The sequence below is a fragment of the Polistes canadensis genome, unplaced genomic scaffold, assembly GCF_001313835.1.
Source record: "Polistes canadensis isolate GaletaPanama2010 unplaced genomic scaffold, ASM131383v1 scaffold_19, whole genome shotgun sequence".
Classification (NCBI taxonomy): Eukaryota; Metazoa; Arthropoda; class Insecta; order Hymenoptera; family Vespidae; genus Polistes; species Polistes canadensis.
Genome location: NW_014569566.1, coordinates 1076623 through 1099130, shown reverse-complemented (window position 1 = coordinate 1099130; position 22508 = coordinate 1076623). Strand labels below are relative to the sequence as shown.

The 22508-nt window shown below is 27.8% G+C and overlaps 5 protein-coding genes across 7 annotated transcripts in view; 2 read left to right on the top strand and 3 right to left on the bottom strand.

Annotated features, from left to right (window-relative positions):
- Positions 1-7480, bottom strand: part of LOC106793789 — a 16387-nt gene extending 8907 nt beyond the window's left edge. The window contains exon 1 of the mRNA XM_014760994.1: positions 6970-7480. The gene's annotated coding sequence lies outside the window, so the exon portion shown is untranslated. The remainder of the gene's footprint in view (positions 1-6969) is intronic.
- A 519-nt stretch (positions 7481-7999) lies between these two features.
- On the bottom strand, positions 8000-10722 carry LOC106793828 (nucleoside diphosphate kinase 7). The gene is made up of 10 exons (XM_014761060.1): positions 10454-10722; positions 10224-10385; positions 9975-10141; positions 9734-9892; positions 9452-9659; positions 9259-9379; positions 9052-9176; positions 8849-8962; positions 8549-8656; positions 8000-8472 (listed from the first exon to the last, which is right to left on the bottom strand). The coding sequence occupies exons 2-10, from the start codon at positions 10338-10340 to the stop codon at positions 8437-8439; spliced, it is 1155 nt and encodes a 384-aa protein (XP_014616546.1). The 5' UTR covers positions 10341-10385; positions 10454-10722; the 3' UTR covers positions 8000-8436.
- Positions 10723-10773: 51 nt separating this feature from the next.
- LOC106793825 (eukaryotic translation initiation factor 2-alpha kinase 4) lies at positions 10774-17385 on the top strand. 3 transcript variants are annotated; one of them, XM_014761058.1, is made up of 13 exons: positions 10774-10849; positions 11291-11460; positions 11558-11819; positions 11898-12440; positions 12550-12924; positions 13003-13545; positions 13673-13830; positions 13895-14328; positions 14430-14706; positions 14794-15313; positions 15373-15855; positions 15928-16817; positions 16962-17385. In XM_014761058.1, the coding sequence occupies exons 2-13, from the start codon at positions 11390-11392 to the stop codon at positions 17086-17088; spliced, it is 4683 nt and encodes a 1560-aa protein (XP_014616544.1). In that variant the 5' UTR covers positions 10774-10849; positions 11291-11389; the 3' UTR covers positions 17089-17385. The 3 variants fall into 3 exon arrangements, with proteins under 3 accessions (XP_014616544.1, XP_014616542.1, XP_014616543.1); XM_014761056.1 differs by having other exon boundaries at positions 10782-11175; XM_014761057.1 differs by having other exon boundaries at positions 10783-10960.
- Positions 17299-20081, bottom strand: LOC106793826 (G patch domain-containing protein 4-like). Its single transcript, XM_014761059.1, has 4 exons — positions 19863-20081; positions 19571-19693; positions 19308-19491; positions 17299-19213 (listed from the first exon to the last, which is right to left on the bottom strand). The coding sequence occupies exons 1-4, from the start codon at positions 19933-19935 to the stop codon at positions 17437-17439; spliced, it is 2157 nt and encodes a 718-aa protein (XP_014616545.1). The 5' UTR covers positions 19936-20081; the 3' UTR covers positions 17299-17436.
- A 450-nt stretch (positions 20082-20531) lies between these two features.
- LOC106793791 (proteasome inhibitor PI31 subunit) lies at positions 20532-22137 on the top strand. The gene is made up of 5 exons (XM_014760996.1): positions 20532-20931; positions 21150-21299; positions 21375-21637; positions 21730-21885; positions 21973-22137. The coding sequence occupies exons 1-5, from the start codon at positions 20782-20784 to the stop codon at positions 22100-22102; spliced, it is 849 nt and encodes a 282-aa protein (XP_014616482.1). The 5' UTR covers positions 20532-20781; the 3' UTR covers positions 22103-22137.
- The last annotated feature ends 371 nt before the right edge of the window (positions 22138-22508 follow it).

The window sequence follows — 22508 nt, the reverse complement described above, 5'->3', positions numbered from 1 at the left end:
AAAAAAAAAAAAAAAAAAAAAAAGAAAAAAAGAAAAAAGTAAAAATCTTTTGATCATGTCACGCGCATAACCGAAGGATCATGGTGGATTACGAGACGCGAATATAGTAATTACCACGAATTACTGGCACCGTCGTTGGTCGACGATCAACGTTGGCCCCCATTACAAATGTAATTGCATAACTTGTGCGCGCGCGCGCGCACGCGCATGCCGGTGGACCTTGCTTGTAACGTAAGAAAACGACGAGTTGAGTGTTAAGTACTCTCTTCCTTCAACCGTTTTCTTGACAACTTTAGGAACGATCGTTCTTTTCTTTTTTTTTTTGTCGTCTCCTTTTTTCTTATTTTTTTTTCTTTTTTCTTTTTTTTTCGATTTAACTCGATACTTTGAATCGTTGAAAAAGAAATCTCGTAATAAATGTTAATCTCATTTATATTTCGTATATCCTTCCGAAAGAAGAGATTGCATATTTCGTGTTTATTTTTTATTTTATTTCTTTTTTATTGTAATATTTAAATGACAATAATTTTATCGTTATACGTATAGTATAGCATTCAAGGTCGTCACAAAATATGATAAAACGTTTTGAATAATAAAATAACGCGTGAAAATATGTATAATACGTTAATGTTACGAAAAATTTCATCGAACATGTTCGAACATTCGATATAACGAATACTATAATACATATATACGTGTAATCGTTTATATAGATGTTTCAAATTTTAATTTAAATGTTTAAAAAAAGAACATAACGATGGCTCGATTAAACACGCGTGACTCGTAAATTTGATTTCACCAATTTTCGATTACTTTCTTTTTTGTTTTTTTTTTGGGTGGGGGGGCGGAATTCTTCGAAATTCTACAAAAATAAAAAGAATTGTACGATTCGTTCAACGAAAAGTCGTAAATTAAGATTACGAAATATTTTTCTTTGTGTGTGTGTGTATGTGTGTGTTTAGGCTCATTTTTACCCAATGGTAAAAATTTCCATAAAAAAAAAATTCCCTAATTTAAAACGTGAAACAAATGATTAGTAATAAGTAATATTACAAGACAACATTGATCGAAGGTTAGAAAAGGAAACGTATCGTTCGTATGAACAATGTTTAAGGTTGATAGGCACTGGTTGTTACCGGTAATAAGAGTTTACGATTATAGAATGCTAAATACTTATTTCCTTCATGCTAGAATACGAGTTTAAAAACCATAACGTATTTAAGACATTAGACTATTATCTAAAAGATAGAAATAAAAATTGGATAATTAATGTGTGTAACAACAACAAAAAAAAACAAAACGCATTAATGAACAAGAAAAACAAACTATAAACCTATTTCTAATTTGACAAATTACTTATTTAATTAAAAAATTCATTATTTTTCGATTTATTCATTTCAATTATATAATTTATATATATAAAGAAGAAGAAGAAGAAGAAGAATTTTAAAAAAATATAAAATAATAACTATATAATATATTTTTTTTTATATATCAGTGACGCATATTATATGCAACATACAATTCTTGAAACGAATAGATAACGTTGGTTGCATTGGCAAATTTCACGCTTCGCGATTTCATTTAAACATTCTCGAAATAACTCCCCACCCATTCCCCACTCCCCACTTCCCCAATGATCGATTCATTTCCGTCATTGGTGCAACAAAAAGAATCACGTGTAGGTATGCCTTTTGTATTATTTTATCTATGATAGGTATCGGATTTATTTTTTTTTTTTTTTTATGAAATCTCTATCTTTCTCTCTTACACACACACACACACACACACACACACGTAGATTAAAAACATTTTTTGTCTCGCTCTCTCTCTCTCTCTCTCTCTCTCTCTCTCTCTTAAAGAAGTCTGTTAAAAATAAATTGAAATATTTAACAGTTATACTCTCGTTAAATGATTTTATTACGAGAAAACGGCCAATAAGAACATGACAATTTACTTATTTATCGGATTGAAACATTCACACGTATACATAGTTACACACTAACACAACACGTTGAATTTAAGTTACTCGGATAATTTTCGAGGAACTAGTTTTTTAATGGTTGATGGTTTGACGAGCATCATTTCAAACGAGTTATTTATAAATACCGGTCTCGATGTTCGTTGAATGAAAATAATTTTAAAAAAAATTGGGGGGGGGGGAAAGAAAAAAAAAAACAACATATTGATATCGAGAGTGAAGAATCGATTATAATTGATCGAACGATCAATTAATGTTTTTAAAGGATCATCGTACAAAACCGTACGCGTTGACGAAAATGTTTAATAGTTTTACTAGGAAGTAGAACTATGCATTATAACGGATTGCACGTTCTTCTTTCAAGGTTCACATAAATGAGGGTCACTTGGTAAGTAACTTTATTATACTCTTCCTTGATTTTAAACTGTTTAATATTTAATTAAACGTTTCTTCCATTGATTTTATTCAATGATCGTTTGAAAAGTATCATTGGATATCGATTTGGGAAACAAATAATTACGATTTTAAATTATTTGTATTAATTATTTGATTTTTAAATATTTTATGTTCTAATTATCATTTATTTAATGTTATTATTTATTGTAACTAATGAAATCTTGTATTATTGAATTTTACTATTATCTTTATTTTTATCGTTTAACAACATCTTCCAATTGAAAGTTTAGAAATAAAATAAATATTTGTTTTGTTTGAAGAAAATTGCCTTGCCTCGAAGATGAGAGATGAGATGAGATATTATTTAATTATTATTTCTTAATAATAATTTAAGAACGATTTTGTCTATAAAACAATTCAAGAAGTTGCAATAAAAAAATAACAAAAAAATAAAAAGAATTCAATATTAATCATAACGAAACAATTATTTATACTCGCGTCCCAATTAGATATAAAATATTGAAATAAATTATAAATTAAAATCTGCAATGTGTAACACACGTATAATATAAAATGAAATCGAGATGATCCGCGTTGTCACAAAAATGTACAATAAAAAAGAAGTTTCACGTCGAAGAATGTAATAAGAAGAATCGTTTGAATAATTCTAACGTGTGTGTGTGTGTGTGTGTGTAAAGTGAGAGATACGACGTGGTGTTACATAGTAAGTGAGAATACTTACTAACACAAAAGTATATAAATACCCATAGGATGGGATTCTCCTTCTCCTCCTCCTCGTTTATCTTTATAAAGATGGGAAAAGTTATTTTAAATGTCAAGAGAGAACGAAGGACAATAATAAAAGGTTAGGCAGGAATTATTCTTACATCTTACATTAGTATGAAATGAGTGACAATGATCGATGAACAACTATGATCACGAACGCATCATTTATTCCTTTTGCTTGGCACGAAGATGAAGATACGATTTGCGAGATATCGAATAAGTAACTTTCACTTTTTCTAATAGAATTACGATCTAGGAGTAAAGATAAGAAAAACAAAACAAAACAAATAAACGGTGTATAATAAGAAATAACAAATCTTAAAGATGCAACAGTTTTCAAAATGGAAGAGTACGGTAGTTCGTGGAACGGATCAAATAACAGAGAATAAGAGGGTTTTAATATATCTATATATATGTATATCTATGTATATATATATGTATATATACAGACAGTATATCTTTTATAAGAATGGGTCACCTCAATTATCCATTTTGTCTGATTACGTTCGAAGCTCTTCTTCTTGTAACGGATGTTATCGAGACATAGAAAGTCGTAACTGGGTGAACCCAACAGCTGCTATTTTTACAGGACTTATTCATTCAAAGTATTATTTTAATATACATATTAGAGAAAGTTGTTATATTTATTTTTTATATTATATATGATCCTGAGAGATCAAAATCACGATAATATTTATTCTATCGTAAATAATATAAATATTAATATATATATTTATGTATGTATGTGTCTTTTATGTGTCGTTTATATATGATTTAAATTCTATTGTATTTAAACGTTTGAATTATTTATTCGAATTAAAAAGAGTATGCAATATTCGCAAAATCGTATTTAACATATTGGGGTTAATTTCGAGTGAACTTTAATCGTGACAGTGTCATGCTGTTACTATTCCTTGTCACAAGTGTCAAATGTCAAATCATTTAAAGTGATTTAATCGTATCAAAGAAAGTATACAATTAATAGACATACAAAAGGTTTGATCCTTTTTTTTCTAAGTATTTTACTTATTATTAATAAGTTTTTTACGAGTATAATATGCGTGTTGTTTTATTTTATTTTACTGACAATTATATATATTTAATTATTAATAATTAAAAATTTATAATATACACATGAAGGTTTTAACTTTCAGTAAGTTTTATTTTTTTTTTTGTACGAGTAATATATGAGTCAATTCACAGAAATTTATCTTTGGTAATGATGATGATGATGATAATGATGATGATGATGATGATGATAAAGATTTTTCTAACGATTCAAAGCTATTATTTTTACATTGATCGTGACAGTGGAATATAAATGAAATAATTAACATTACTAGTGATTTTTTTTTTTTTGTTAAATCGATTTGTAACATAAAAGAATGTCGTTAATAACGTTCGAAACAATTTTCACGTGTCAGTAATAATAATAATTAAATACAATTATTTATAAGAGATTGTGCATTGGATAACGTTTATAATGATCGTATCAAAATTCGTAACATATTTGTTTAGCATTATTTAACTTGTTTTTAATGGATCGTTAAATAATAAGTAATTGTTTTTTAACTCGTACATAAAAAAAAGAAAAAAAAAAGAAAATAAGTGTGCGACGAGTGAATATAGTTGATTAATAAAAAAAAAATAAATATCCGTCTACGATTAAATCTTATATTTTTTTAATGATCTTTATTTCTCTCTCTCTCTCTGTCTCTCTCTTTCTAAATCACAAAAAGGTAAACCTAGTATAACAAAGTTTTGCGTAATACGAGAGATCGAATTTCAATTTAAAAACACGTTCTCTACTCTACTCGATTCAGTTCAAACTATATTACAAGCTTTTAATAATAACGTTAAATGCATTTCGAAACGTAACTATAATGCAGGTTAATACTAATAATACACCATTGGACAATGGAATTCGTAATAAACATTTCTAGATGTAAGTTTAAACAAAAAATGGTAATATTACTTAGTCGTGAACGCGAATAAAAGGAACATTGATCGATAGATCTTTTTTTTTCTTTTATTTTTTCTTTTTTTTTTAAATTGATCACGAAATTAATTATTTTCAATCCAACGTGTTTCTCATTATTTTGATAGAAGAACAATAATATATATAGCAAAGTATTCGTGAATAATGTATTTTATTTCAAATAAATACACTTTTCGAAATGAAACATTTTTTTGTTTCTAACATTAAACCTATTGATAATTCCGTGTATTTTATTTATACCATAACCGGTCAAACAACTCAATTTTCTATCAATCAAAAAAAATTATATGTTGTACAACTTGATGCACAGATAATAGTCAATTGAAATATTTGCTATAATAATAAAAAAATACTAATGTAAAAATAGTTATAATTATGATGCAATAACAACGTATCGAATATATTATTGAATTTTATATACTAATGATGGTTTTTTAGAGAACGATTAGTGTTGAGAAAAAAAAAAACAAGAAAAAAATTAATTTAAAAAAAAAAGAAAAAGTGAAAGAACATTTAGCAATATATATTTCCACTTATTGTTAGGCCCCATACACTTGTTGGTTAGGTAAAAGTCATTGCAATCTCAAGAGATCGGACACATTTGACGTTGCTTTCACTATGCTTGCCGTTAGTCAAGTACGATACCAACGAGACAAACTAAACAAATCGGGTCAAGTGCATCGAGGTTGATGATTATTAGCGTGTCTATATCCAAAGAAGAGATTCCAGTCTTCTTTCTAGAGTGCGTCCAAAGAGGAACTCGCAAATTACCCTCGAGCTTTCAAAGAACATATTACAATATATATATATATATATATATACATGCATATGCATATGCATCCATATATACACAACTAGAAGGAGACTTTTTTATCCTTGTATTATTTTTGTACGTGTTATTAATTAAAAAATATAATATATATTTGTAATTGTTTTTTTTATAAATGATAAAACTGTATGACAGTATATAATAATTAATGTTCAATAAAATAAATGTGTGTGTATAATTTGATCTATATATATATTGGAATTATCGTGAATCGTTTAAAAAAAATATTATATTATATAAGAATTATCTTCATAAATTATATATATATATAATATATAATATTAATAATTATAAATAATTATTCAATTATTTTCATGTGGTTTTTTTTTTGTTTGTTTTAAATTAAAAGCACGTGGCACGTGTTCGTATAGTCGAAATTATTGTTGAAATAATACGACTTGTTAGATCTAATATAAAAATGAATGAAATAATACAACGTGTAATCGACGAATTCTTGAAATAGAAATAATTTAATTGAACAAAACAATCTGTTATATATATATCTTTCAATATCGACCTTCGTTGGTATACGTTATATTTCTTTTTCAAAATTATTCAATGAAATTACGTTGCACTCACGAATAATCAAATTTGTTCACTCGTTCTCTTTCTATTAACGATGACGTACTTCTTCGTGATTTACATCGAACGAATTCACAAAAGGAACTTGCGAATTAGTTTAGATCGAAAGACGGATGTCATAAAAAGTGGACGCGTTAGGGTTGTTGCTTCGGCAAATTACCGATAAATATTTCACACGCGAATATTGTTGTTGAACTCTCTTACGCTTTCTTATTTTCCTTACATCGATCGCATTGATTTCGAAACTTATACAAAAAAAAAAAAAAATATATATGTATCAAAAAATATATTATTGGAAAAAATTCAATAATTATTTCTCAATTTTCCATTATATTCGTATATATTAAAATATTAAATAAATTAAATAATTCGTTATATTATGAAAGTTAATCTTACCTTTAATGCATTCCATAAAAGTTCACTCACGTTTTGTTATATATTTTCGAATAGGGAAAATATCGATCGTTGATTTTGTTGTTGTTATTTTTTTTTGGTTTTGTTTGTTTAAATTACATCGATATACCAAAGTGTTTTCTTTTTAAGATTTATAATACTTACTAGGATTGTCCAGTATTATTTATAAAATTTAACGATATATGTATATATATTGTTTTAAATATATAAAAAATATGTAGTATATAATTAATTAATTAATTAAAAAGATCGATACGTTCATATAAAATCGATTTGTGGTTTCACGTTATATATTACCAAGAAGATCGATCATACAACTCCTCTTAAAGTTCAGTTATTTAACTTTTTTTTTCTTTTTCTTTTCTCTTCTTCTTTTTTTCTTTTTTTTTTATTCGCGAATAAGTCGTGCCGATCACGTTCGAGTTTTCTTGTATGTCTGCACAACGCGATGTCGTGCAGGCTACTGAGCTCTCCGATTGCGTTATACCAACACCAGCTTGAAAAAGCGTATTCTAATAAAGCAAAGCTAGTATTATAGTTACCTAAGTTTACCTACACGATCATAGTTTATGTATTATCAGTATAATACATTACAATTTATTTAACACAAGACAAATTATATTTTTTGTGTGATAAATACAATTTCATTATTTTTGCTTTTTTCTTTTGTTTTATTATTTGTATTATTATTTTGGTGAATTTTATTATCAAAGTATTTCATCGATATACTTAATTTACTCATATTTAAAAGAAATTTCTTTAATAATGAATAAATACAAAATGAAAATAATTGTTATAACTGTTAAATAATAAATGATATAGAACATAGTATATTAATTTATTAATTTTCTCTACTTTTCTTTAGTATTATATCAAACAATGAACCTATTATCTATTTAAATGAGCCAAAATTGATATGATTAGTAAAATGAAATAAAAATGTGTCCTGTGTTTCTTTGTATCAAAAGAAAAAAATAAATTTTAATATTGAAATAAATTATTAATCGAAATATCTCGAGATAAATTTCTTTCTTTAGTATTTCATTTAATCTATTTATATAAACTTTGGTTTACTTAAATGCTATAAACCTCTTATATATACAGTAATAATAGATTGCCACATAAATCAGAATAATAGCCGTTTCAAAAGAAACGGGAAAAGTTAACTTTTTAAATTAAAACTATCGAGTTGAGATTTCTACGGCATTGACGTTCCGCACGATAAAAGATAAATGTTACGAAAGTTTTCTTTTAAAGATTTATATTATCCCTCTGGCGTACACCGCACAACGTTTTGTACGTTTCCATTAAATAAAACGAAAATATTAGCATTTAAAGTTTTATTATAAATAAAAGGAATTAAAATAAAGTTCATCTTTACTTAAAAATCCTTCCTTGATAAAAAAAAAAGAAAAAGTAATGGTTGCTTGGCAGCAATAATTATAATGTTCACATTTCATCAAGTATCTTGAAAAAATATTCAACCTAAAGAATATTTACAAATGTTATTTAAAAATAGATAGAGATTCACCATATTAAATAATTCGTATAATTGAATTACCTCTAATGGTCCATCCTCTAGTAAATCCGAACAATGAACAGCATTTTGTACTTTCGTCTTTCCATATTTTGCTCTTAAAGTATTTGGTCTTATTTGACGAGCAATATCCTACAAAAAATTTAAATAAGACATTCAACAACATATTTTCGGAGATATGAAATAATTGGCTTGCTTAGAAAACTTTTATCTTTGAAAATGAATACTAGAATAGAATTTATAGTATAAATCCTTCTATAAATGTATAGGAAGAAAATGCTTTCAATGTAAATTTTATTGGAAGAATTAAATTAAAACATTTACCGGATCCATTGGACCGCAAAATTTTCTAAAGTCTGTGTGTACATCGCAATCTGTATCCTTATGAGTTATTTCCATAACAATGCAAGGTCCAGACTGTAACTCACTTACCATAGACTATTTTAGAAATATTAGTATTAGATTAATAATTCTGTTTTATGTCATCCTTGACATTCTTATTAAAAATTAGTCGATTAATAACTTACTCCATATTCTGTGAGTACTCCTTTATAGACTTCTAAAAATTCTTCTGCATTAACTGAATCCACATGAAATTGTTGAATTGCAGTAATTGTATAACCAGCTTTCTGGATATCTTCAACAATGTGACCTATGCATATTTATGCAACACAATTAAAATAACTACTATATAATTTGATGATTACACTTAAGAGAAAAATTATATTAATTACCTATAAGTTTTTGTTGTACTGCATGCGGTTTAATAATGCAGCATGTACAATTGTTTAATGTTGCAGTATTACCAGGTCCTTTCTTCCTGCTTTTTTGATCTGGAAAGAAAAAAGATAATTCCTGAAACAGATAAGCTAAATTAAATTAAAGTTGAAATCTGTAATGCGTATCATGTTTTTAAAAAAAATTTACATGCTCCGCTGCATCTGGATTCTCAGAACCATGAAAACCATTTTGAATATTATCTTTTCCGTAACACGCTCTTAAAGAAGATGGTGCTGTTTTACGAGCTTCATCGCTATCTTCTGGACCTATGACTTTTAGCCATTGTGCAATAGCATCATCTCCTAAAAGTTCTAGCGCTACGACAGGTTCAGATGTAAGGAAATTTATAATATATCTGTACGAGGAAAAATATATGTATATACACAAAGAACTTACATATAATTTGCGTAAAAAATATTTATCACTTACGGTAATTGAGCTGATTCTTTCCCTTTACAAAATTCTGTCACTTGTTCTTTGGTAAGTTTTACCATCTTAATATTAGCGACATGAAAATTATGAGTCATTATCCGTTTTAATATTTCCCCCATTTTATCCATTACATCTGGTTTTATCATTGCAAAAGTCCTGAAATGTAAAATAATAATTAATAATTATAAATATCTAAATCTTAATTAAATATTATCGCCAATAAAATAATGACTCTTACTTTTGTGTTAACGTTTGCAATTTAGTCTTCGTACCCTGATCAGCGAAGTCAGTAATTTTTATGTTTCTTGAATATATAGTTACAATTGCTCCAACATAAAAATCTTTTGCTTGAATGCCATCGCATTTGGTTCTTCTTAAAAACGTTTTCTTTGTTTTCAAATCAAACTGCAATATCCAAATAAACATTAAAAATAAAATATTTATATATAATAGAAAATTAAAAAAGAATATAATTTTTAATCCATACCAATTCAACAGTATTATCTGCTGGATAATAATATAGATAAAATTTTTTCAATATACAAGCAACCTTGTCGTACCATTCTGCTTCAAAGATATAACGTTCTGTATAGTCCATAGACATTGTTATAAAATTATAACCACTAATACAAGAGCTCTGTTGTTTTATCTTAAATTTAAAATTATTTATATTAATTGTCTATAAAAATATTTAATATCAAACATAAATATACATACTTTTTTTTAACTAAATAATAGTAATTGTAAACGACGTAACGTTTAACAGTTTCTATGGTAATAAGCATTGCATAGGTTAAAACAAAAATATTATGCAAACAAGTTTTAAACAATATAACAATTTATAAACATTATATCCACAATTAACAAGTATTGTTAATAAATTTGTTATAACGCGTAGGGATACGTATAAAGAATATAAATATACATGAATTTAAACACAGCCAAATAAAAATATGAATTCGTGATACACTAGCGACTCTGTCGGTAATAATGGACACTAACGAGAATCAGTTTTTTTCATGCACGTAAATATGTTGACGGCGCGAATACAACGGAAATGTTAGAGAAGTGCCGAAAGATGCGGGATTCTACGTTCATCCTTTCGTCTATAAGGTTTCAATTAAACAGTTAAAGTGCACGTTCAAAAATATCATTTAACAATAACTGTACATATAAATAATATTTTAAGAAAACTGCCGGGAGTATTCTCACTGTAAAATAAATGTTAGTATGCTGGAAATATTGGATTTTAAGGTTAAAATTTCAATAAATAATCCACCAGCGATGTCCTATAAGAAACTATTAAACTAAAGTGAATAATATTGTGCTCATATTTTTAACCGACAAGAGTGTTTAAAATGTATAAATAATATTTAGTCAAAATGTCTAACATTGAATCATGCAAAGATCGTCAGGATAACGAATTGGAAGTTTTGAAAGTATACCTTTTTTTTTTTATCGTTGCGTGTTTATCATCAGTGTTTACATTTTTTTTTTTTTATATATATATATAACAATAATAATAATAATAATTAATAAATCGAATATTTGCAGTCTATATTTGGTGATGAGTTGCGCGATTTGAGAAAAAATAAGACTAAAAAGAAATGGCAACCATTAGATATTTCAATAACATTAACACCACAGAAAGGAATGTCTGGACCAGCCGAAATTTATGCGCAAATAGATTTACATATAACATGCGGAGAAAAGTATCCTGACGTGTAAGTTAATGAACTATCCTCTCCCCCACTCCCTGCTTTTTTATTTCTACTGATGTATTCAATTTTTTTTTTTTTTTTTTATTATTGATTTTTGTAGTGTGCCCACCATGGAATTAAAAAATAGCCAAGGTTTGTCAAATCAGCAAGTAGAAGTTTTATACACCGAACTTACACGTTTAGCTTATCAATTAAGTGGCGAAGTTATGATATTTGAACTTGCTCAACACGTTCAAAAATATTTACATGAACACAATAAACCAAGTTATAGCAGTTTCTACGAAGAAATGATATCTAGACATCAAGAAAAGAAACAGTATGAGATGCAAGAGAAACAACTTAAAGAAGACAAGGAGAGACAGGTTGTTATTATTATATTTTATATAATACGTATACAATATTATTAGTTTAACTATTATAATCTAACATTGTTCGATAAGGTATTACAAGATGAGATTCAAAAGCGACAAGACGCATTGAAAGCTGAAATGCGTAATTTTGCTCGAAAATACTTTGGATCAGATGTAGCATCTCAAACTTTACCATCATCTCCGCAAGAAAAAGTAAGGACATATTCTAGACGTAGATGTATAAGTACATCCGAAAGTTCTGAAGGTTCTCTATGTGAACATAGAGGCACAAAGTTACTCCACTTTGATAATAGTAAAGGAGAAAGACAAATACATAGAGGAAAGTGTTTAGGTCATAGCAATAAAGGTTCTATCGTATATGCTGGTTTGGACATGACATCGGGTGAACTAGTAGTGGTTACAGAATGGACATTAAAATATGGTACACATAAAGAGAAACAAGAAAAGCGTGATATTGCAGATTTACAGTATGCTATGAAACAAATCAGTAGTCTTGAGCAAGAACTCAATCATTTACACAAATTACATCATCCAAATTTAGTGCATTATTTAAATATGAAATATGTGCAAGATAACAATAATATAATAATATACATACTTCAAGAATTTGTGGTATGTACTTGTATATTTATATATTGAGAATTTATATAATGTATTATTATTATTATTCAATAATTAATGATATATTTTGTAATAAAATATCTATACTTTATAAAAATAGGTTGGTACCTCATGTGCATTTTTTCTTATGGAAAACATTTCGATTGATATAGACATACTCAGGCATTTGGCTTCTGGCATTCTCTCAGCATTGCAGTACCTTCATGAGAATAATGTTGTACATAGGGATTTGCGCGATACAAGTGTTTTTATAGATCATATCGGTGGAATAAGACTAGCTGATTATTCATTAGATAAAAGATTAGCAGATATATATCGCACTAGTTCCTTAGCCAAAGTAGAACATGATTTTCCAACTATTCAAGGTAGAGGTGGTAAAAAAACAGATATTTATCGATTTGGTATATTGATGCTCTCTTTACTCAAAGGAACTATAGTATCAGGGAAGGATATCGATTTAACAATAATATTACAGGTATTTTATAATGAATATATGTATCTATTATTGAAATATTTTTATTCTAAGCAATATAGTTTTTTCTCTATTTTTCAGCCCCACTTAAAAGACTTCATTTCAAAATGTCTTGTTAACGATGAAAGATTGCGTTGGTCTGCGGAACAATTGTTACAACATAGTTTCATTAAAACACCTCTCGATCATAGTTTGTCTCGTCTCAAATTGAAAACTAATAATGAACAAAAAGATGATGAACCTGAAAAGCCAGATTCTGACATTGAACTTCATTTACCAACATTGGGTGGACAATCGCGTATACGAAATGAATTTGAGATATTAAAATGGCTGGGAAAGGGAGCATATGGAGATGTTTTGAAAGTTAAAAACAAATTAGATAGAGGTGTATATGCTATCAAACGAATTGAATTAAATCCAAAAAAGCGTCAGTTAAATCGAAAGATTACACGTGAAGTTAAATTACTTTCACGTGTGAATCATGAAAATGTCGTTCGTTATTATAACTCATGGATTGAAAGTGCTACCATAGATGATTCGTTGCAGCATAATGAATCAATACTACATTTGACTACTTCTTCCATAAATATAAGCAACGAACTGACCAAATTAAATACAGTTAATGTAAATATATTGTTAATCATGACGTCAATAAAATTGAATCAAATAATATGTAGCGATTGTTCTATAATATGTTTATACCGTTGTATACTTTTTTTATATTGTAACAATGTCTAACGTAAATTTTTAGCATCAGGGAAGTGACGAAAAGCTTGCACCACCTATACAAGATGTTGAATGGAGTATATCATATGAATCTGTAGCAAGTGCAGCTAATACAGCTGATAGTGAAAGCAACAATTCAGATGCGTCCTCTGAATCCGATAGTGATGATGATAGTTCATTTGTGTAAGTAATACTTTGTAATAAGATCATTTTAAAAATGTTTTAACTTATAATAAACATATTTTAGAGTGAGAACATTCCGTCGAATAGATTCTTCAGATAGTATAGAATTTAAAGAAGACATTTCTCAAGCCAGTCCTGATAATTCCAATGATCATGAAAAATCTAATGTCAATACCCTTAATTCTTCTGGAGGAAAAGAAATACAATTTATGTATATACAAATGGAATTTTGCGAGAAAAGCACTTTGAGAACTGCAATTGATAATGGTTTATATGAAGATGAAGAACGAGTGTGGAGATTGTTCAGAGAAATTGTTGAAGGTCTTACGCATATACATCAGCAGGGTATGATACACAGAGATTTAAAACCTGTTAATATTTTTTTGGATAGTAATGACCATGTTAAAATTGGAGATTTTGGTCTTGCTACAAGTAATATATTATCATCGTTAGCACAGACTGTAGATAATGACAAAGAAACTGATAAGTTAGAAAAAGGTATGATTTTTAATATTTTCTCTCTCTCTCTCTCTCTTTCTACATTTGGTATTATAATTATTTAATTATTAAAATGATGAGACATATTATTTTTTATTTAGATGCAAGTTATGATGTAGATGAATTAAGATCTTTAACAGGTGAGGTAGGTACAGCTCTATACGCGGCTCCAGAACTTTCTGCAAAAACTGCAAAGGCTATTTACAACCAAAAAGTAGATATTTATAGTTTGGGAATTATACTTTTTGAAATGTGTTATAAACCTCTTAATACTGGAATGGAGAGAGTAAAAGTATTATTAAATTTGAGATCAAAAGATATTATTTTGCCTTCTGACATATCGGAATCCGACATGCCTCATCAAGTGCATATTTTTCGGTAATAATTTGCATAATATTTTATTTCTTATTACTATTAAATATTTTCAAAGATAGAATGTAAAAATTCTTACTTTATTACTTATAGTTGGTTATTAAATCATGATCCTAGTCAGCGACCGACAGCACAAGAATTACTTTCATCTGAATATTTACCTCCTCCACAATTAGAAGAAACTGAACTTCAAGAAATGGTGCGACATACCTTATCTAATACTCAAAGCAAAGCATACAAGTATTTAGTTGCTTCTTGTTTTATGCAAGAGGTAACAGCAGCAGAAGACATCACATACGATATGAATTTAACTGCTAAGGAAATTGCTAATCTTATTTCATCAAAAAGACTGTATTTACAAGAGAATGTTAAAGCTAAAGTTATTGAAATATTTCAAAAACATGGTGGTATATGTTTAAACACTCCACTCTTAATGCCGAAGTCCAGTCAGCATAATAATTTTACTGATGCGAGCGTACAACTTATGACGCGAACTGGAAGTATTGTTTCCATTCCACATGACCTAAGAGCACCATTTGCCAGATATGTTGTATGGAATAAAATTCCTTACGTTCGGAGATATGCAATAGAACGTGTTTTTCGAGAAAAAAAGGTAAATATGCGCAATACACATTACGGAATTATCAAATTTTAATGATTGTTACATTATAGGTTCGTGGATTTCATCCGAGAGAATTGTATGAATGTGCTTTTGATATAATAAGTCCTATGGCAAATAATTTAATGGCGGAAGCTGAATTAATTTTTATAGCTTGGGAGATTTTTAATGAAATCCCACATTTAAGAGAACGTAATTTTACAATACGTTTAAACCATACATTATTATTACAAGCTGTATTAATGTATTGCGGAATAGAAGATGAAAAATATCAAGATATTTATTCAATATTATGCGATGCCCGTGATGGAAAATGTACAAAGTTTCAAGTACAAACACATTTAATTAGTTTATGCCTTACCGACCAAGCAATGGAAACACTTTTTAATTTATTTGAAACAGAAAGTTCTATTGCCAAGATTAGAGGTATTTTAAAAACAATAACAAAAAGAAAAGGTGACGCTGCAGCTTTAGCAAAGGAAGCTTTACATGACATAGAAGTAGTTATCGCCAATATAGAAGCTTTAGGTGTTAAGGTAATAAATGACTTAGAAGAAAATATAATAAGAATGTTAATTTTTAAATAAATCTTATGTCAAATATTTCAGTGGCCAGTTATGATTGTTCCGTTGTTAGTTTATAAAATTCAACAATATAGCGGTGTCATATATCAAATTACATGTGAATTGAAACATAGACGAAAAGGTGGACAAGACGTTATTGTTGCTGGTGGTCGTTACGATAAGATGTTAATGTCATTTAGACAAATATTAGAACGTACAGAAATGACTAATAAAGAAACTAAACAGTATGGTGTTGGAATCAGTATATCACTGGACAAGTTAGTTTGTGCAGTTGAAGAAATGTCTGAAAGTATTTGCAGAGAAAATAAATTTGGTATTGATGTAGCTGTCTATTGTGACGGATCTCCGAGAAGAGAAAAAGAAATGGCTGATGTACTTCGTGAACTATGGTCGATAGGAATAAGAACTACTATATTAGATACAAATACTGTAGAAGAAGTATTAGAATATTGTCAAGAACATTCTATATCGCAAATAATATTATTAAAGAACAATGAAAAAGGTTATTTAAGAGTACAAACCTGGGAAAAAGATAGATTTCAAGAAAGAAAAATTGGAATTCAAGAAATTGCTGATTTTCTTCAACGACAGACTGAAAATCCTTTACCAATTTTAAATAGATCTGAAAGTAAAGCTAGTGCAACTGATGTTACTACATCAAATAATCCAACGAATGCTAATATAAACTTTATCATATCAGAGAGAGATAAACTTTCTGGCAGTGCAAAGCGTAGTTTTAAAAATACTATACTCGCTCAAATGTCATTCTATTTACAAAGAATATCTCATAAAGTTCCTATTGAAATTTTTGCAGTTTTCTTAGATATGACAGTAATACGAACGATAACCAGTTTTCTGGAAATAGACGAAGAGGAACAAGACTTTCAGAAAAGCATTCAAATCGTTATCGATAAGTAAGTTATTACAGTCAGTCCAATGGTCTAATTTTTCCACGAATCCTACATTCGTATATCATAATTTTTAATTGACAATTAGCATATCCAATATATATCATTGGAATACTTATATTATTTTATATTTTACTGCTTTATTTTCAGGCACCCTAGACATAAGAAATATATCCAATTAATTTGTGAAGAAATGAGAGAAATTCGCAAGGAAAAATTGCGACCAGTTGTAATATTGTACAGTCTTCAAGAAAATCGTTATATGACTCTGATATGAATATTTGTATATACAAACTTTGTAAAATATATATTTTCATAATATTATTCTACAAAAACAAATGTATAATATTTACTTTTATCTAATATTATTATCTTAGTTTTATAGAAATTTTTTCTATAAAATTCTAAAAAATAATGATGGAAAAAAATATTGAATTATAAAAAGAAATTTTAATAATATACAAGAAACATTTAACACATCAAATTCTTCGGAGTTCGAGAGCTTAGTGTGATCACGGAAGTATATTTATTATACATTTTACAAACGAAATATACACTTAGCAATACAAATAAATAGTATCGTCGTTATAGCTATTTAATAGCGAACAATCTATATAATCATAAATTATTGAATTAGATCTTCACCGTAATCTTTTATTTTATTCAAATTAGAACCTGGAAAATTTACTATGTCATTTAAATTGTAATGCGATCTTATTATCTTTTTATACTTTTTTGAACTTTCTATGAAAAATCTATTTTTCATATTTTCTTCGTGTTTTATTTTTGGAAGTTTCCTATTTTGTAATTGCATTTCTGAATTGCTTATATTGATTGTTTCATCATCTTTTGTATCACTCAAAGTATTAGATTCTTTGCCGTTTATATTATGTTTGCTTTCTGCTTTTACTTTTACTTCTTCATTTATTCTTAGATCATCAATATTTTGATCCAATTTACATTCTAGATCTATTACATTTATATGTTTTTTATCATTCTTCCTCTGATGTTTTAGTTTTTTTTTGAGCTCATCCTCAACTACGTTTTTTTCTTCAACGACGAAAATTTCTTTGATTTCATCCAATGGTACATTCGTTATATCTTCTTCGTTTCTATGTGTCTCCTTTGATTCTTTTTTATGACTTGTCTTTTCTGTAACTTTTTCACAAGTAATATCATCATCTAGTACTATATGTTTATCTTTCTTTTTGACTTTTTCTTTTTTCTTTGAACTATTTATATTTTCTGATATGTGACTAATGGTTTCGTCGATCTCTGTTTCGTGTTTTTTATTCTTACTCTTTTTCTTCTTTTTTTTTATCTCTATATTTTTTTCTTCAAATGCATTTTCTTCACTAATTAGATTCGGATCTACATTGTTATCCATGTTTTCAACTTCTCTACCATTGTTTGTACCTGCTTCTTCTGATGTTTCCTCTATCGTTTCAAGATTAGACATTCTTTGTTGTTTTATTAGCTTTTTATTCTTTTTACTTTTACTTTCGTTAACTTTATTATCTTTTAATTCTTCGGACATTAAATTAATATCCAATGCTTCATTAATGATACCAATTTTATTCGAAACATCAGTATTAACTAATTGTTTTTGTTTCTTTTTACGTTTTTTAGAATCAATTTCAAATTTATCCAGTGTACCGGTATGTTTCTTCTTCTTATTAGAATCTGTACTATATTCTACATGATTATTAAATGTTACCCGTTTTTTTTCTTTAATTTCATCAGTTAAATCTAATGCATCATTCGTAAGACCAAGATTTGTTCTTGAAACTTCAAATTTGTTTGTAACATGACTTTCATTATTATCGGTATCTAAATCGAGGGCCATATTTATAAAACCTTCCTTACAATTTTTATCATTATCATCAATTTTTATCTTTTTTGCACAATTTTCTTCATAATCTAAATTCTGCATATCATTTTCAATTGATGTATCCCCTTTCCTCTTGTTCAAGCATTTTGTATTTTCTTGTAATACGGTATCATTACTATTATGTAAATCTAAAGCAGGATTATCAAAGGTATAATTGCATTCAAGCTTTGACTTATTACTTTTTTTCTTGTTAGGACTTTTGGATAAAAATCCGAAACCTCTGTATTGTTCAACTTCATCGTCAGACCCATTCACAGAATTCGTATTACTATTATCTTTATCTTTAAGAAACTGTGAAGTTTTCTTTTTAAAATAATCGGTAATACTGCCCTTGTTTATAGTAACTGTACTTTCTGGAATATTTTCAACATCGTGTCCAGCATTTGTATTTTTTTCCTGCGGTTCTTCAATTTGATTTTCCTTATTTAAAATATCTCTACCTCCAAGTATATCAGCTAAATCCTTTGCGCTGTACTTCTTTACATCTTTACCGCGTGTAAATTTTTGATAACTGTGAAGTGAAATATTCATCGATTAGAACTAAATGTATCCAATATTTGCATTTTACAATAATAATAATAATAATAATAATATGATATACATACTGTACTCGTGCACGACTCTGTTTAGATTTCAATTCTAAGGATTGAGTAATGGTTCCAGAATTTTCTGCATTTATTTTCTTTATCGTATTAGAGTCTGCATTTTCATTTAGAGAACTCAAAAAATCATCAAATGCTTTTTGATGTTCCGTCCATGCCTTGTCTTCTTCATTTTTAAAACCGATGCCTTTTAAAAAATAAGAACTTAGTTAAATTTATACGATAAATATATTTTGAATGCAATGTATTTATAAGATTGTACATACCAACTGTATCATTTTTGACTTTAACTCTTACATGATCTGTTGCACCTTGCTCATTAATACCAAGACCCTTGCCGCTTGTCCAGCCCATTTTTTCTAACATTCTTTGTCCAAATTTATTAGTATCTAAAATGTAATATATTTATATTGAAGTGGTATTAAATAATATTTTTAATAATATTAATAAATTTAATATTATACTTTAATTGAAAATAAATTATAAAAAGAGACGTATTATAACAGGACATTATTATTCTTATAAAATATTATTATTTGTTTTATTTTTCACACATACCATTACTCCAATCTTTCCCACGTGGATTTAACATCCACTTTTGTTTCCTTCGAGCTTCTGCGAGCATAGCCATATTTTATTTGATCAAAATTTCCTTTCTAAAGAAATTATAAAATAATAATATCTTATATCTTATAAAAGTGTGTGTTTCAAATTATGGTTATGTCAGACATATGCCATTAGTCTGCGTCGATAAAACAGATTACGTTGTGCATAGGTCGTTATATCATAAGTTCTGTAATTATCATCTGTAAAGAAATAAATTTAAAATTAAATGATAGGGATATTTTTTGCATTAATAAGTGAGGAAATTTAAAGTTTTAATCTTGTCAAATTGCTTCGCACTTGTTTTACACATATGTTAATCGCGCCCTCAAACAATTATTATTAACGTGACTTATAATCTATATATTTAAAAATGAATCCCTGTTTCCCTAGGTCGCGACATAACTTGAGAACGACTTTACCGATTTCATTCATCTTTTTTTTAAGTTTTCTAATATTTTGTAGAAGGTTCTTACGGAAAGAAAAATAAAGAAAATCGCTAACAAAATTTAAAAATTTCAGATTGAAATTTCGTAAATTGTCACTTGAGCACGGGTAACGTAAATACACGGTGAAGTTACCTGCATGCAATATGTTCAAAGTTTAATATATCGACTTTTGGTAAGTTTTGATAGACTAACACGTGGTATACATGGTTATATAGAAAAAGTAAGAGAATTAATTTTTTATTTTCAATTGAGAGAGAGAATGTTCGTTCTTCAAAATGCCACCAATTAAACGTATTAATCTAGGCAACTAAACAGGATAACGTCTGTCAGGTCATCTAGTGTTATCATAAATCTAACAAGTGCCGTTCTCAGTGAGATTCTTATGCACTGAAACTGTAAAAAGATTGTCATTGCATTTTTTCATAATGGCCGGCAATACGAAGGTCGAATATGGCTTTGAATTATTACAAAAAACTGTTGACAATGATATTCGTAAAAAAGAAGATGCTATTATATTATTGGTGCATTGGTATCTCGTAAAGTGTGGCTTTAAATGTCTAGGATATGGAATTTCTGTAAGTAATTTAACTATTAGTATACTTTTTATTATTCTTATAGGATACAAATATTTTTACTGGACAAACTATTGCGTGTCATTTTCTATCATTGCATAATATTGCATTATGACTAAACCTTTAATCTGTTTGCATCGTCAGTTCTATCAAATATCTATGATTATGCACCGTTCCAAGAGAAAATTATTAATATATTTATTTTATTTAATATATTATAGAGAATATTTGATCCATCTGAGAGAGGCTCAGAATTACTTCCAGAGGAATGGAACAAAGGTCCTAATTATAGGCTACGTTATTTAAAAGATGGAAAATTGTTTCTTTTATATGGAATACAATCCGATGAAGATGTGGTTATGAATTTATTGGTAACATAAGAATATATCTTAAGTCATTTATTTATTTTATCCTACAGACGTTATTTTAATAGGATACTCTTTCAGAGAACAGAAGATGAAAAAATAACAAACGTAGAGTTTCCTTTATTACAAACCGTTAAAGAACTTCATGGTCCATTAGAAGTTATGATACCATCGTATCCAACAGTTTTATATAAATTATATGGAGAACTTATAGGACCTTTAAATCCTAATAATTGTAAAGATCAATCTACACAAACATCAACTTCTAGTTTTGAACGAGAGCCTAGAGAGACTTATGTACAACCAGAATTCAATCCACTTCCAAGGAATCCTTCGCGACATTGGTAATATTTATATCGATTAATATTGGGTTTGTCTATATATTCTTAGTCATTTTTTTAAATTACCTTATGAATTTTTCATGCTTTTATTAAAGGGTACCTGAAGCAGATCCAAGAAGAGTAGGTGGAGCAGATTTAGATCCGTTTGGAAGAGGTAGGGGTGGTGGTGGAGGAATGCTTTTCGAACCATTCAGATGGGGTATGGATCCAAGAGGAATTGGTGGTTTAGGAGTACCTGGAAGATTACCGCAGTATGTTTAAAAAATATCATTTGAAATTGTGCATTTTGTTTTTAGTTTCGCATTAATAATTATATAAATATAAAAATATTTCTTTAGCGGAGCAGTACCACCTGGAGCAAGGTTTGATCCTTTTGGACCTCCTGATGTAAATCCAATGCCACGTAGAATACAAAATCCTGACAATGATGAATTTCCTCCACCAGGATACAATGATATGTTCATGTAAAAAAGGAAAGCTGAATAAAAAGAATATGTTCCATACAAAATTTCGTTGATATTTTTCTCATTCGTTAGCTCTTACACTATTTTTTTGTTTAATAATTGATAATTTTTTTTTTTTTGTAATGATATTGTTTTAAAAAAAGAAAATTTGTTAAAAGTGATTCTATCGACGTTTTGTATAATAATAATAGTAATAATAATAATTTTTATAGCCATAGATCTTTGTAGTCTGTAGAAACATATTTTATTTTAGCATCTTTAAATAGATATATATATAGATATATATCTAATTTTTGAAAATTATCGTAAAACATTATTTTTCCTCACAAAAACGTCTTCTCTGTTCTTTTTTTTATTATTTCATTACTGATGTTTACAATATAACAAAACGATTTCTTATTTAGTTTAAT

Excerpts from the sequence above, each read along its gene's own strand:
- LOC106793826 (XM_014761059.1), bottom strand. The coding sequence starts at position 19,935 with ATGGCTATGCTCGCAGAAGCTCGAAGGAAACAAAAGTGGATGTTAAAT. Across the intron at positions 19,694-19,862 it reads TGGGAAAGATTGGAGTAATG|ATACTAATAAATTTGGACAA; the intron begins GTATGTGTGAAA and ends ATTACATTTTAG. Across the intron at positions 19,214-19,307 it reads CAGAGTCGTGCACGAGTACA|TTATCAAAAATTTACACGCG; the intron begins GTATGTATATCA and ends TTCACTTCACAG.
- LOC106793825 (XM_014761056.1), top strand. The coding sequence starts at position 11,119 with ATGTCTAACATTGAATCATGCAAAGATCGTCAGGATAACGAATTGGAA. Across the intron at positions 12,925-13,002 it reads ATTTAACAATAATATTACAG|CCCCACTTAAAAGACTTCAT; the intron begins GTATTTTATAAT and ends TCTATTTTTCAG. Across the intron at positions 14,329-14,429 it reads AACTGATAAGTTAGAAAAAG|ATGCAAGTTATGATGTAGAT; the intron begins GTATGATTTTTA and ends TTTTTTATTTAG.
- LOC106793828 (XM_014761060.1), bottom strand. The coding sequence starts at position 10,340 with ATGTCTATGGACTATACAGAACGTTATATCTTTGAAGCAGAATGGTAC. Across the intron at positions 10,142-10,223 it reads CAGATAATACTGTTGAATTG|TTTGATTTGAAAACAAAGAA; the intron begins GTATGGATTAAA and ends TGGATATTGCAG. Across the intron at positions 8,963-9,051 it reads GAGTACTCACAGAATATGGA|TCTATGGTAAGTGAGTTACA; the intron begins GTAAGTTATTAA and ends TTTCTAAAATAG.
- LOC106793791 (XM_014760996.1), top strand. The coding sequence starts at position 20,782 with ATGGCCGGCAATACGAAGGTCGAATATGGCTTTGAATTATTACAAAAA. Across the intron at positions 20,932-21,149 it reads GTCTAGGATATGGAATTTCT|AGAATATTTGATCCATCTGA; the intron begins GTAAGTAATTTA and ends AATATATTATAG. Across the intron at positions 21,638-21,729 it reads AGGAATCCTTCGCGACATTG|GGTACCTGAAGCAGATCCAA; the intron begins GTAATATTTATA and ends CTTTTATTAAAG.